The sequence below is a fragment of the Anopheles arabiensis genome, chromosome 3 (genome assembly GCF_016920715.1).
Source record: "Anopheles arabiensis isolate DONGOLA chromosome 3, AaraD3, whole genome shotgun sequence".
NCBI lineage: Eukaryota > Metazoa > Arthropoda > Insecta > Diptera > Culicidae > Anopheles > Anopheles arabiensis.
The window spans coordinates 61,822,001-61,837,720 of NC_053518.1; the positions used below are offsets into that span (position 1 = coordinate 61,822,001).

Genomic DNA, 15,720 nt, shown 5'->3' on the forward strand with positions numbered 1-15,720 from the left:
AGTATATCAAATTCATTAATACCTCAGATAAAGATGTTTCTTTTGAGATAAAATCTTACAAACCAGAAATCGAACCTTTAGCAGATTATGAACAGCTACAGAGAAAATCAAACACATCTAGGGAACGAATACAGAAAATTCATAACAAAATTCATGTAGAAAATATTCCACAAATAGCAAGAGAAGAATTAGAAAATCTTATCACAAAATTCTCGGATATATTTTGTTTATAAGATGAACCGGTCTCTACGAACAATTTTTATACCCAGGAAATCTCATTGAAAGATAACATTCCTTCTTATACACCAAATTACAAGCAAATACATTCACAAACTGAGGAAATGCAATCGCAGGTAGAAAAGATGTTAAAAAATAATATTATTGAACATTCTGTTTCGTCATATAATTCACCGATACTATTAGTACCGAAGAAATCAGTTGAAGGCAAGAAGAAATTGCGTTTAGTAATGGATTTTCGGCAGTTAAACAAGAAAATTTTACCAGACAAATTCCCTTTACCCCGCATAGACACGATACTTGATCAATTAGGAAGAGCCAAATATTTCCAAATATTTCAGCACATTGGATTTGATGTCAGGGTTTCAACAAATCGAGCTTGATAAAAATTCCAGAAAATATACAGCTTTTTCCACACCTACAGGCCACTATCAGTTTACACGAATGCCATTTGGACTCAACATTAGCCCAAACAGCTTTCAAAGGATGATGGCTATCGCTATGGCTGGTTTAACACCAGAGCTAGCATTTGTATGTATAGATGATATTATAGTTACTGGATGCAGTGCACGGCATCATATCAGTAATTTAGGTAAAGTTTTTGATAGACTAAGAAAGTATAACCTTAAACTAAATGCAGAGAAATGTTGTTTCTTCAAAACAGAAGTAACGTACTTAGGTCATAAAATAACAGATAAAGGAATTTATCCGGACGACGCAAAGTTTGATACGATTAAAAACTTCCCGATTCCTACTAATGCTGATGAAGCAAGACGTTTTGTCGCATTTTGTAACTATTATCGTAAATTTGTACAAAATTTTGCAAAGATAGCTAAACCTATTAATAATTTGATTAAGAAAGACGTTAAGTTTGCATGGACATCAGAATGTCAAGCAGCTTTCGATACCTTGAAACAAAGCTTACTCTCACCCACAATTTTACAATATCCAGATTTTAAAAAGCAATTTAAAATTACGACAGACGCATCGGATATGGCATGTGGTGCAGTGTTATCACAAATAACAGATGGAAACGATTTACCAGTCGCGTTTGCGAGTAAAAGTTTTACACCAGGAGAGAAGAATAAGCCAATTATCGAGAAAGAGCTTACAGCTATACATTGGGCAATCAATGTAGGATGGATGACGAATGAACCACCCTGTGGTTCGTGATGACAGCTCGGATGAGAGCAGCGTGACTCGATTAACCGGGGGAACGGGAGAACGGACAGCGGATGCGGACAGTCGCACACGGAGATCGAAGTGAAACACACATATGAAGAACTAAAACGATTTTGTTAATTTGAACTTAATAAAGCACCTTTTTTCCTTCATCCTACATGGGGGCTCAACCGGGATATTAGAAAAGAGTTGCGTGAAATGTACAGTGCGTAAAAGACGTGCGCCTGTATGTGAAGACGCGCAAAGAAGTGTACAGTGCGTAGAAGATGCGCCTGTATGTGAAAACGTACAGAAAAGTATACAGTGCGTGTAAGACGTGCGCCTGTATGTGTTAAGACGTACAAAGCATTACGCAGCGCGTGTAAGACGTGCGCCTGTGTGTGTTAAAGAGGATGAAGTTAAGTACAGTGCGTGTAAGATGTGCGCCTGTATGTGCTAAGACGTACAAAGCATTACGCAGCCCGTGTGCAACGTGCGCTCGTGTGTGTTAGAGAGGGAAAGAAGCGCAGTGCGTGTAAGTCGTCCGCCTGTGTGTGTTAAAGAGGATAAAGTTGAGTACAGTGCGTGTAAGAGGTACGCCGGTACGCAAAAAACGACGCGAGTTGCACAAAGGACAACAGAAGTGTGACTTTTGTGTTAGTGTGACGATTAAAGACGAAAAGCATCGCGTAGTGCGTGTAAAACGTGCGTTTAGAGAACGCAATCAACGAGAAAGAGTTGAGTGTGTGTGAAAGTGTGCGTCACTAGTGGAAAGAGGTAGACGTATATACTGCGTGTGGGGCACGCGCTTGTGTTGGTGAAGGCGTTAGGAACTGTCGGTAACTGCTGAATTCTCGTGAAATTCGCATTATGGACAACGTAGAGCGGATCCTCGTGTTGCTAAACGATTTAACTCGTCCGGGTTTAGTTAGGAGGTGCGCCGCTAGAAAACTAGCTACCTCGGGTACAAAAGAAGAGTTGGCCAGGCGACTAGTCGAAGAAGGAAACGTGGAAATAATGGATGAAACCATGAATACGGACAATTTTGCAGACGCAGAAATGCGTAGCAGTACAAACGATGAAGCGGTCTTGCCAGAACACTCGGATTTGGTGCGCACGCCGTATTCGTTTCGTGATGTTGAAGACGGTTTAGAAACGTACGGGAATGATCTATCCCAAGACTTTAGTGTGTGGCTAAACGAATTTGAAGATATTTCAAAGATGGCACATTGGACGCAAGATCAGATGCTGGTAATGATGCGCAAAAAGTTAGTTGGTGTGGCGAAAAGTTTTGTGATGATCAAACGCGAAACCAATTCGTATACCGCGTTGCGTGCAGCTTTACTGGAAGAGTTCGGTACGGTAGTTCGTGCGAATGACGCCCAACAGTCAAAAGCCGAAGATTTTATATTGACCTTTCACTTTTCCTATCTGTCTCTCGCTCTAATTTGAGCGATTTTCCCCTGATGAGTGTCCCCGAGCCTCCTCGTGTGGTTGTTGTTGGAAGTTGAAACCGAACCCCTTCGTGCGCTGCCAAAATCAGCGAAGAACGAAATCGAGTGGCTCAAGCGAAAAAACGAAAAAAAAATGACGAACGAGTGTGCTGTGACAATAACACACACACACGCACAAGGCGACACCCGAAATTTGGAGCAATACCGGCTTTCAGTGGAGCAAGTACACACATGCACACATTTGGCCACACCACGGTGATACAACACACAGCCACGCACTTGGCGATACACGCTGTGTGGTGCGGTGCGGCGGACGTTCAGAATTCAGTGGTGCAAATACACACATGCATACACTTGGCGACACACGCTCTGCTTTGCGGTGAGGTTTGTGTTCTGTGTCCAGTGGTGCAAATATACACACACACGCACTTGGCTACACACGCAGTACGGCGCGGTTGGTTTGGCAGAAGCGCATACACACATTCACGCAGTAGGCTTTACTTTCAGTCCAGTGAGGTTGGTGCTTGTGTGGTGTTTCAGCGCTTGGTTGTCAGCGGATAAATCCCGTGAAAAATGGAGATTTATCTAATTTAAGGTAAGTAAAAGTGATTAAAATTATGAACCAACATCCCCCCTTCTAATTAATAACATTTTTCTTCCATTTAATGTGTGTTTCACGGCGAACGGAGACAACAAAACCTGTGGAATCAAACCTGTAGTAGTGTTGGCGTATTTGGCGTAACAGTGAGGAAGAGCAGAAAGTGTAGTGACGATTTTGAGATTTTATTCACTGTGCGAGTGTAAAAGTGTTTCTTAAATTATGTGCGTTAATTTAGAATTAAGTTCAGTGGTTATTCTGCATGTGTTGTGTTTTTTTTGTATTTATGTTTCGTAAAATATTGAATAAATCGAATAATGATGATATAATGGTTCGCACTGTATCATTTTGGAAAGAAATCCTGGCAAAAAGGGGAGGGATAATTAAACGAAGGTTCGTGCCGAACCCCGTTCGGGTTTTGCTTCGGCTTCGGGTTTGCTTCGGCTTCGGGACCCGACGGATCACTTGAATAATCTCGCCAACTCAAGTTCTTTTTCAAGCGCGTATTCAAGCGATCTCTGAGTGCTGGTGCCCGGTGGGCGTACACCGTAAGCTGCCCACCGGTCACCAGCACTCAGAGATCCGCTGAGATTGAAGCTGGCTTTGAAGCTGAGTTGGCGAAATTATTCAACCGATCCGTCGGGTCCTGAAGCCGAAGCAAACCCGAAGCCGAAGCAAAACCCGAACGGGGTTCGGCACGACCACAAATAGCCCCTCCCCCTTTTTGCCAGGATTTCTTCCAAAATGATACAGTGCGGACCATTATATCAACATGATTCGATTTATTGAATATCGAACCAACATAGAATACAAAAAAAAACAATACACGCACAATAATCACTGCACTTAATTCTAAATTAACGCACATAATAAAAACACTTTTACACTCGCACAAAAAATTAAAATCAGCACAGCACTTTCTGCTCCACATCGCTGTCGTGCCTAGTTCTTCTCGCTGCACTGTACGGGCCACCATCTCCAACACCACGACACTGCCACAGGTTTTGTTGTCTCCGTTCGCCGTGAAACACACATGAAATGGAAGAAAAATGATATGAATTAGAAGGGGGGATGTTGGTTGATAATTTTAATCACTTTTACTTACCTCAAATTAAACAAAACTCCTTTTTCACGGGGTTTATTCGCTGACAACCAAGCGCTGAAACACCACACAAGCACCAACCTCACTGGACTGAAAATAAAGCCTACTGCGTGAATGTGTGTATGCGCTTCTGCCAAGCCAACCGCGCCGTACTGCGTGTGTAGCCAAGTGCGTGTGTGTGTATATTTGCACCACTGAACACAGAACACAAATCTCACCGCACAGCAGAGCGTGTGTCGCCAAGTGTATGCATGTGTGTATTTGCACCACTGAATTCTGAACGTCCACCACACAGCGTGTATCGCCAAGTGCGTGGCTGTGTGTAGTATCACCGTGGACTTCAGAAAACTACCTGCACTAGAACAGAGCGCTGGTGTGGCCAAATGTGTGCATGTGTGTACATGCTCCACTGAAAGCCAGTATCGCACCAGATTTCGGGTGTCGCCTTGTGCGTGCGTGTGTGTTATTGTCACAGCACACTCGTTCGTCATTTTTTTTCGTTTTTTCGCTTGAGCCACTCGATTTTGTTCTTCGCTGATTTTGGCAGCGCACGAAGGGGTTTGGTTTCAACTTCCAACAACAACAACCACACGAGGAGGCTCGGGGACACTCATCAGGGGAAAATCGCTCAAATTAGAGCGAGAGACAGATAGAAAAAGTGAAAGGTCAATATAAAATCTTCGGCTTTTGACTGTTGGGTGGCAACGCGTAAGAAGAAGAAAGATGAATCCGTATTGGAATTTATCTATGCAATGCAACGCATTGCGTAAGGCATCGATTTAGATGAAGTCAGTTTAGTGGAATATATCGTCGATGGTGTTACAATGAACACTCGAAGTCGAGCAAGTTTATACGAAGCTGTGACAATAAAAGATTTGAAATCGAAGCTACTGTTCTGGGAACGTGCGCAAAAGAAAGATGAGCCAACAGAAAAGAAGAAAGAACAAGTGCGACGCGTGGTGGAAAAAGTAGAAGAAAACTCAAAACGACGTTGCTACAATTGTGGTGATCTCGGACATGAAACACGTACATGCGCAAACAAACAACGTGGACCCAAGTGTTTTGTTTGCAATGAATACGGACACCGCGCGAAGGAATGTCCGAACAAAGCGCGACATTCGTCGAACATGCCAAGGCAAAACAATGGTGACACCACGAATGTTCTTACAGTGAAAACAGCGGAACAGAACGATGTGTCCGAATTAAAACGAAATGGACTGATCACAAAGCGCATCAAAGTGAACAATATGGATTGTGTGGCTTTTGTCGATCCTGGCAGTGAAGTGTCGTTATTACGGAAAGATTTTTTCGATAGTTGCCGTTTAGTGAAATGGTGCCAGTTAAAACAGGTTTTCGACTCCGTGGTTTCGGTGGAAATTGCAAAAACACCACACGGCAAAACAAAGATAAGTATGGAAATTGACGAATTGAAGCGATCGGTCGATGTTTTTATAGTGTCAGTGAATTCTATGAACTCAAAAGTGTTGTTAGGTATGGACTTTTTGCAAACGACGAAGTATACGATAACGAACGATGGTTTGAAAGTGGAGGAAGTTGGATTGGTAGAAAACGACGAACGATGGATTTACAATATAAAAGCCGCGGATGTGGTAGAGTTAACGGTTCCTTCAGAATATTGCGAACAAATAGAGTGCATGATAAAGTGTTATAATCCCAACGAAAACCCACAATCGGTCGAGACCTTAGTAATCAAGTTACAAGATGAAAGTGTAGTTCGTGAAAATCCTCGTAGGCTTGCTCCATTAGAAAGGCGTGTGGTTAACGCCTACGCATACGCAAGTGCTGTGGTTGTGGTTTCTAAAAAGAATGACGAAGATAGTCGGAAGTTTACAGCTTTTGTTACTCACGAAGGACAATATGAGTTTTGTCGGGCTCCATTCGGTTTGTGCACCAGTGGAAATGCATTTTGCAGATTTATTAATTCTGCATTACGAGAGCTCATAAACGAAGGAGTTATCATAACGTTTGTGGATGACATTATAATCCCAGCTAAGAGTGAGCAAGATGGTATTGCATCTTTGAAGCGTGTGTTTGAGATGGCCGAGAAAGCAGGTTTAAAATTCAATTGGAAGAAGTGTGTGTTTTTGCAGAAGGCGATCAACAGCAGCTGGCAGGGGGCAATCCGAACCAGTCCGTTTGAATTGCTAGTTGGAGTCAAGATGAAAGATGCTGACGGTAACACGTTGCGCGCCATGGTTGAAGCAGAGTTGCAACAGTCGTTCCAAGACGACAGAGACGAGTTACGCAAAATGGCTAGAGATGGAATCCAAGCCATCCAGGACGAAAAATCGACGAAGCTACAATCTACGGAAGCGACCGGCGCGTAAGTACGAAAAAGGTGATCTGGTGGCACTTCCCGTGACGCAGTTTGGACCGGGGAGAAAGTATCGGCAGCGGTTTTACGGTCCGTACGTCGTGAAGGAGATTCTGGAGCATGACCGTTTGAGTGTGCGGAAACTGGATGACGATGCTGAAGGACCATCGCAGACGACTACGGCTTGCTCAGCCGTGAAACCATGGGTACATCCGGGCCGGATGTAACATCAGGAAGGGCCGTGTAGGATGGATGACGAATGAACCACCCTGTGACAGCTCGGATGAGAGCAGCGTGACTCGATTAACCGGGGGAACGGGAGAACGGACAGTCGCACACGGAGATCGAAGTGAAACACACATATGAAGAACTAAAACGATTTTGTTAATTTGAACTTAATAAAGCACCTCTTTTCTCTTTTATCCTACATCAATTATTTTAAACCTTATGTATATGGTCAAAAATTTATAGTTACAACAGATCATAGACCATTAGCATACTTATTTGGTATGAAAAATCCTACTTCTAAACTGACTAGAATGAGACTAGATTTAGAAGAATTTGACTTTGAAATAGAATATTTAGCAGGTAAAGCTAATGTTGCGGCAGACGCACTATCAAGAATAATCCTTAGCTCGGATGACCTAAAGGCATCAATACCAAAAACCAAAACGATTTTAATGGTTAATACGAGAGCCATGGTTAAGAAAAATAACGCACAAACTGATATAAACAAAGGTAAACCAATCGCAACAACAGGGACTGATCACCCCGCGATGTGGAAAACAGATAGAGCTTCAGAAATGAGAAAGGTATTGAAAATAGGTACGCAGAGAAATAAGAACAACGTTGAATTCATTATATACAACCATTCATATGGTAAAGCACTAGGAAAAATTCTTTTGAGAAAAGATGTAAATGGAAGTCAAGCATTAGAGTTTGCTCTTCTAGAAATGTGCAAAATCGCGAAGCAATATGGAAGAAATAAGCTAGCGTGGTCAGAAGAAGACCATTTATTCAAAGAATATTCCCAACAAACTATTAAGGAAATCGCCAACAGAGCCATTACCAAGTTTGAAATAATCCTGTTTACTCCAACTAGATGGATAACAACAGAGAAAGATAGGCTGAGAATAATTGCAGATTATCTTATGACCCCTTCGGGAGGACATATAGGCCAGTATAGACTGTTACAGAAAATAAGGGAAAAATATAAATGGAAAAATATGAAAGATGATATCAAGAAATACGTACGAATTTGTAAGGCATGCATAGTTAATAAGACAACTAGACATACTAAGGAAGACACAGTTGTAACTACAACACCGACAAAACCTTTTAACATAATTTCAATCGACACAGTAGGACCACTAACAAAAACTAACAACAACAACAAGTATGCAATAACCATACAATGTGACTTAACAAAATACATCGTAGTAATACCTATCCATAAAAAGAAGCAAATACTATAGCAAGAGCATTGGTAGAAAACTTTATTCTTATATTTGGAACATTTATCGAATTAAAATCAGATAAAGGACTGGAATATAACAATGAAATATTACATAAAATCTCAGAAATCTTAAAGATCAAACAGACTTTTAGCACAGCTTACCACCCACAGACAATAGGATCATTAGAAAGAAATCATAGATGTCTAAACGAATACCTAAGAAGTTATACAAACGACCATCATGACGACTGGGACGATTGGATAAAATTTTACGAATTTGTTTACAATACAACAGAACACACAGACACAAACTACACACCATACGAATTGGTATTTGGAAGAAAAGCGAATTTACCACAAGATATATTTAAAACAAAAATAGAAGCAGTTTATAATATTGACCAATATTATTTTGAAATGAAATATAAACTCCAAAAATCAAACGAAATAGCTAGAGAAAATTTGATAAAAGCAAAGAATAAAAGACAGCAAATCTTAAATAAAGATACAGTACCACTCATTATAAAGATAGGAGATCAGGTTTATTTGGAAAATGAAAACAGAAAAAATTAGATCCAGTCTACATTGGACCTTTCACAGTAGTAAGTGACCAAGGGCCTAATTGCATAATACAAAACAATACAACAAAGAAAACCCCCGCCATGCAATTGATAGCGATTTGCGAGGGCGCGCGAGGGCTCGCACGCCATACAAGTTCACCGCCCCAGAGCCCTCGCATTTAAGAGCTTGCGAGCCTTGGTAGTTTTTTCACACCTAGTTTTAGCAGTTATAATTATAGCACCCCGAGAGCAGGTATAACAGTGCGATTTGTAGAATACTAAACACCTGAATTTTGACATTTTAGTTTTCAAAAATCCACAAAAATTGAAAAAGTGATCTTTTCGCCAAATACTACCGCACAAAAATAATCCATAAATAAAAATCAACGATTTTTTAAAATACCATAAGATTTCGAGCACATGAAATCTTTCGCAACCTTCGCAATGTTTGACGGGCCTCTACAGTACACAAAAACAGACTAATTAAGTACACAGGAGAATAACTTCAACCATTGTAATTCATTACGTTTGTGAAATATATTCACTAAAGTACTGGACTGTGATATTAACTTGTGTAAATTTGATGAGAATGAAAAGAGTGCACCTTAATCGTCGGTCTGTTTGCAACCGTATATTCGTTTGTCCCATAGTTCATTACATAATTCATTACAAAGTTCATTCGTGTAGTTCGAGCAGTTCATTTCATGCAGTCCTAATTAGTCAAGTAGTTTTATCTATATCCTATGGTTTAGTTCCTTGTAATTCCTGCGTGTTTTCCCATTTGAATTCATATTTGAAATATTAATATTAACCCAAAATCCAACATTACCGGCCACCAAAGAAGAAACTTCTTTAAAATTCAAGACTAATTGAAAAATGAAAATAATAAACAAGCTGCTAACCAAGCGTAAAGCGAACGCGTTGATTCTAGCTTCCGTTCCGTATGTACGTGGGTGTGTATGTGTGTATGTACGGATCCTGTCCTGCTATCACTGACAAGTGTCCAACGTAAACAAGTCCGGAATAAAGTGTGGTGTGTGCAAAAACAATGTAGTGTAGTTCAAGGCAGTTTACGTTACTCAGTGGCAGTGTCTCCTTTCTTCTCCAAATTGCTGAGTACGTCGGGGTTTGGTAGAATTGCCAAACGATTAGCTGCGCGTACGATTTGTTTTCCGGCAGCTGTGCGCAGTGTAACCACGCGAACGACTCCGTCCTTGCCTGGGTGAACTGCAACGATGCGACCCATCGGCCACGAGGTAGGATGCATGTTGTCTTCCTTGATGATCACAAGCTGGTTTTTCTTGCAGTGACACCGATTGCCCGTTGCAATGTTTGGCTCGCGTTTGCAGTTGTTGCAGATACTCCGGATACCATCTAGCCCAAATGTTTTGCATGTGTTTCTGCACCAACTGGTACTCCTTCAACCGATTGTCTGGTGTTCCGGTGTGATCGACGTCTGGTACCGCTTGCATATTAGAGCTGATGAGAAAGTGTCCCGGCGTCAACGGTTCTAAATCAGAAGGCTCATCTGATAAAGGAGTTAATGGTCGAGAATTCAAACACTGTTCCACTTGTGCCAGCAGGGTAAGCATATTCTCCTGTGTTATGCTTTTCGTTCCTATGGTTCTTATTATGTGTTTTTTAGCTGCCTTCACCGCTGCCTCCCATAAACCTCCGAAGTGTGGTGCCCGTGGAGGGATAAATTTCCATTGGATTTCGTTCGTCGCGCACCAATTGAAAATAGTAATACGATCGTTCTCATCGCATTTGAGCATTTTGTAAATGCGGTTCAGCTCGTGCGATGCTCCCTTAAATGTAGTGGCATTATCTGAGTGTAGCTCACTAATTTGTCCGCGACGTGCAACTAAACGGCGTAGTGCATTTAAAAATGATGTGGTGGTGAGATCGGCTACGAGTTCAATATGAACGGCTCTTGTAGAAAAGCATACAAATATCGCAATATATGCTTTGATTGGACTCTTGTTGCGTATAGTTGCCTTTAGGTATATTGGTCCACAATAGTCTACACCGCATACAGAAAAAGGCCTCGTTGGAGTGACTCTGGACGTTGGTAGATCAGCGATGCTTTGTTTGACGAGGGTAGGTTTAGCTTTAAAACAAGAGTGACAACTGTGGTAGACCGATTTGCACAAATTGCGACCTCCTATGAGCCAAAATCGTTGGCGTAGCGTTGTAAGAAAGCATTTGAGGCCCGGTGTGTAACTTCTTTAGATGCAGTGAAACTGCCAGTAGTGCTGATAATGGATGCTTTGCAGATAATATAATGGGATGCTTAGTTGAATCTGCCAGCTGTGCGTTGCTGAGCCGGCCACCAATGCGTAGGATACCTTGACTATCGATGAACGGTGATAGCCATTTCAGTTTAGACTGTTTAGGGATCTCTTTGCTTTTTTGTAGACAATGTCTTTCTTCGGAAAACGAGTCTAATTGTGACAAATAGCACAATTTCAATTCTGCCTGTGTGAGCTCTTCGACCGTGAGTAGTGGAACGGATTTAGCATTTGGTTTAGTTTGCTGGCGGTGTTTTATGTTATGAATGAAGCGCAGGCAATATGCAACAACCCGTTGAAGCTTGTGGTAAACCGAATACCGTGAAAACAATCCGTTGCGAAACTCGCAGATTGTTGATGTTGTTGCAATCCGTGATGCCAACCTCTCCTCTTCCGCGATCCCTGACTCATTTAGTGATGGTGGATCTTGTGGCCATTCTTCCATGCCTCGCGATAACCAATGTGGCCCGTGCCACCAGCGCTCACATACTAATAGTTTTTCCGGCGTCAGACCGCGCGAAATATCGTCAGCTGGATTATCGATGCCAGGAACATGTTTCCAGCAATGTATGTTAGGTGTCTGTTGTATTTTAGCGACCCTATTCGCTACGAATGGTTTCCATCGGTTGGGGGCAGAGTTTAGCCAGTGGAGTACCGTCATAGAGTCCGTCCAGCAGATAGTAGTAGCAGAAATTTTTAGTGATTGTTGCACCTTCTGATGAAGGACTGTTGCCAATCGTGCTGCACACAATTCCAATCGAGCGATCGAATGTGAATTAGATAAAGCTACCACCTTTGATTTGGCCGTTAGCAATCGAACACTGACTCCCTTTATGCTTTCAGCACGAATATAGCAACAAGCACCATATGCTAATTGTGAAGCGTCTGCGAATATATGTATTTGCACGTTTGTAGCTGTGCATTGGGAAATATAACGTGGAATGCGTATATCACGGAGTGATCCCAAGGTTGAATGAAATTTTAACCATTCACGTTGTAGGGGCGATGGTAGCTCGCTATCCCAGTCAAATGACTTTCCATCCTTCTTTAGCGCCCATAGTTGTTGCATAAACATTTTCGCCATGATGATCGTAGGCCCAAGCAAGCCGAGAGGGTCGAAAACTTTAGCAATATAGGATAAAACTAGCCTTTTGGTAATTATGGTTGTGATAGGAGGCATATCAATACGGAACCGAAACGTGTCTGCTGTTGGTTCCCAAACGATTCCAAGTGTGGATACATGGTTTGATTCTTGCCACTCATGCGTTGGTTGGATTGCTATGTCTTCGGCAGGAATGTTTACTAGTGCTTCTGACCGATTCGATGCCCATTTTTTTAGTGAGAATCCTGCTGATTCCAACATTTGTGAAATTTGTGTGCGCATTTCAATGGCTTCGTTCATGTCGTTTGATCCCGTTAACAAATCATCCACATAAAAATCATTTAACGCAGCGTTTATAGCTTGTGGGTATGTGTCGCTGTTATCGATAGCAACCTGCCGTAGAGTTCTAGTTGCCAAAAATGGAGCAGATGCTGTACCGTACGTGACTGTTTGTAGCTCGAAGGTGGATATTTCGTCTGTAGGGCTCTCTCTGTATCGGATACGTAGCAGGTTTCTATCGTCAGGGTGATGTAGAATCTGACGGTACATTTTCTCCACGTCAGCAGTCAGGGCGATGGCATGCAAACGGAACCGAAGAATGATGGAGAAAAGATCGTCCTGAACGACTGGACCGACCAACAGCTTGTCATTCAACGAATAGCCACTGGACGTCTTGCACGACGCGTCAAAAACAACCCGAACCTTCGTTGTTGTGCTCGACTCTTTTACCACGGCATGATGAGGAAGGTAATAATGTTGAGTCGAATCGTCTACCGGACCAGTAAGCCTCTTCATGTGACCCAAATGTTCGTATTGCCGCATGAATTTTACATATTCGTCTCTCATTGTAGGATTATTCACCAAACGGCGTTCCATACAACGGAGTCTACGATCGGCTGTTGCTTTAGATTCCCCTAAAACGACATTTGGATTAGGATTAAAAGGGAAACTAACAACATACCTTCCCGCTGAATTGCGAACGGTTGTCGATGAGTAGTGTTTTTCGCAGGCATCCTCTTCGACCGATAGCACAGGATCCTCGGCTATGGTTTCGCTTTCCCAAAAGCGCTGCATAATTTCCTCCAAGGGGATGTCGTGTGTTGCGAGATGGCACACCCGCGGGCCAGTTGATGAGTGCTGTGTGTTGCCGGATACCACCCAGCCGAAGTGCGTCTCCACCAGCCACGGTTTGCCTCTGCCAATAGAGCGCTTGCGACCGGTGTGAAGCTCCCAGAAAGTATCGCCTCCGATGACGATGTCGATATGCCTAGGCAAATTAAAGTTGGTGTCAGCTAATGCCACGTCCGGCATTTTCCACGATGAGATGTCCGTAGGTGAAGTGGGAATGTGAGCTGATGGCGTTTCCAACACCAGAAAAGCCATCTCCGTAGCAAAGGATTGAGTTTTCGACTGCACCGTTGCGACGATCGAACCCTTCACTTGCTGTACTGCATTTCCAATGCCCGATACAGCGACGTTAACCTTGTTGCGACTAGTCAACAATTTCCGAGCGAATTCATCGGATATGAAATTCGACATGGAACCGGAGTCGAGTAAGGCCCTTGCCTCGAAGAGATTGCCGTAATCGTCCTTGACCTGGACGTTTGCTGTTTCCAAAAACACTTTGTCGTCGTCGGAATGTGCTGCCATTGTGACCGTTCTAGGTGGCGTGTGATGCAGGAGAGTGTGATGGCGTTCACGACACGTACGACACGAATAGTCAGATTTGCACGCTCTGACTTGATGTGTGCTGCTTAGACAGTTCCAGCACAACCGCTTCGATGAGACGACGTCCCGGCGGTGCTGAACCTCCTTGCCGATAAAAACTGGACAGCTGCGTAATGGGTGAGCTTCTGCGCACTCTAATGGACACTTGGGCTGCTGAATCGAACCAGATGAAACAGCAGGAGTAGGGCACGATGCAGCTGCATTTGCGACGAACCTCCGTTGCACTGCGTGACGATGAATGCCGGCCACCTTAGTTCCACTAGCGCTCTGCTCACTCACAAAATTGTTGGTCGATTTGAGGATCTGGATTCGATCTTGCACGAACGCAATTACATCCTTGTATGCATCCTTGGTGAAGTGTACGGAGTGTTTTTCCCAAGCCAATAGCGTTTCACGATCCAGTTTCATAAGCAGCATGTTCGATAGTGGTGTGTCCCATGAATCAACCGGTTCCTTGAGCTTCACCAGTCCGTTGACGAAACGGGTGAATTCATCCACCAAGTGGGTTAGCTTATCCACGCACACCGATTGCACTCCGGGAAGATAGTGCAATTTACGATAATACTCACGTATTAGCAGACGAGAATTATCGTACCGTTTTAAAAGTGCTGCCCACGTCACTGAATAATTGTCTGCCGTTAGAGGTGTGTGTTCGAAGGGTAATGCTGCATCCCCCTTGAGCGAAGAAAGCAGGTATTGCAGTTTGGCGATAGACGGTAGCTCGGCAGAAGCGTCGATCATGGCTATAAACCGATCACGGAACGAGAGCCATTTTGTGTGGTCTCCATCGAACGTTGGCAGCTCAATTTTTGGCAGGCGTAGGTTTGGCGCGTGAGGTCGACCAAACGCAAGCGTAGATGATGCCAAACCTGTCGTCTCGTTAAGGGAACCTTCTTCCTTCGGTTGATGCTCTCGAAGAAAAGATTTCAGCTTGCGGCAGCGTTCCTCGATGTCGATCCTTTCCATGATGCAAGCTTCGATCATTGTGTCACTGTCGTCGAGCTCTTCCAGTTTGGAAACCGCGGCGAAGAACCCTTCTTTATGCTTCTCCAAATCCTCTAACGCCTCTGAAATCTGCTTGGCATCATCGGTAGAGTATTCTGCCTGGAACCGTTCCAGCGACTTTATATTTTCCACGGCGATCCTCTTCTTCAGCTGCACTGGCTTGATTTTCTTTTCCATTTTTTCCATTTTCCGGAACTCAGATATCACACACAAACACGATGGCGCGAAATTCGAATGATGGCGCGAAAACGACCGTTGCCCTTGATGCGGGGCGAAATGCGATGGCGGGAATGTCACGTAATGACTTGCACTCTTGAAGCCGTAAAAACCGTTGTTCACTCTTGATGCGGAATGAACGAATTTACACTCACTAAATCACGTATCCGGTTCGAAGGACCAAAAATGTGAAATATATTCACTAAAGTACTGGACTGTGATATTAACTTGTGTAAATTTGATGAGAATGAAAAGAGTGCACCTTAATCGTCGGTCTGTTTGCAACCGTATATTCGTTTGTCCCATAGTTCATTACATAATTCATTACAAAGTTCATTCGTGTAGTTCGAGCAGTTCATTTCATGCAGTCCTAATTAGTCAAGTAGTTTTATCTATATCCTATGGTTTAGTTCCTTGTAATTCCTGCGTGTTTTCCCATTTGAATTCATATTTGAAATATTAATATTAACCCAAA

At 42.9% G+C, this 15,720-nt stretch overlaps 1 protein-coding gene across 1 annotated transcript; it reads right to left on the minus strand.

Annotated features, from left to right (window-relative positions):
- Nucleotides 1-11,015: 11,015 nt before the first annotated feature.
- LOC120901106 lies at nucleotides 11,016-15,206 on the minus strand. The gene has a single exon (XM_040308814.1). The coding sequence runs from the start codon at nucleotides 15,204-15,206 to the stop codon at nucleotides 11,016-11,018; it is 4,191 nt and encodes a 1,396-aa protein (XP_040164748.1).
- Nucleotides 15,207-15,720: the final 514 nt, after the last annotated feature.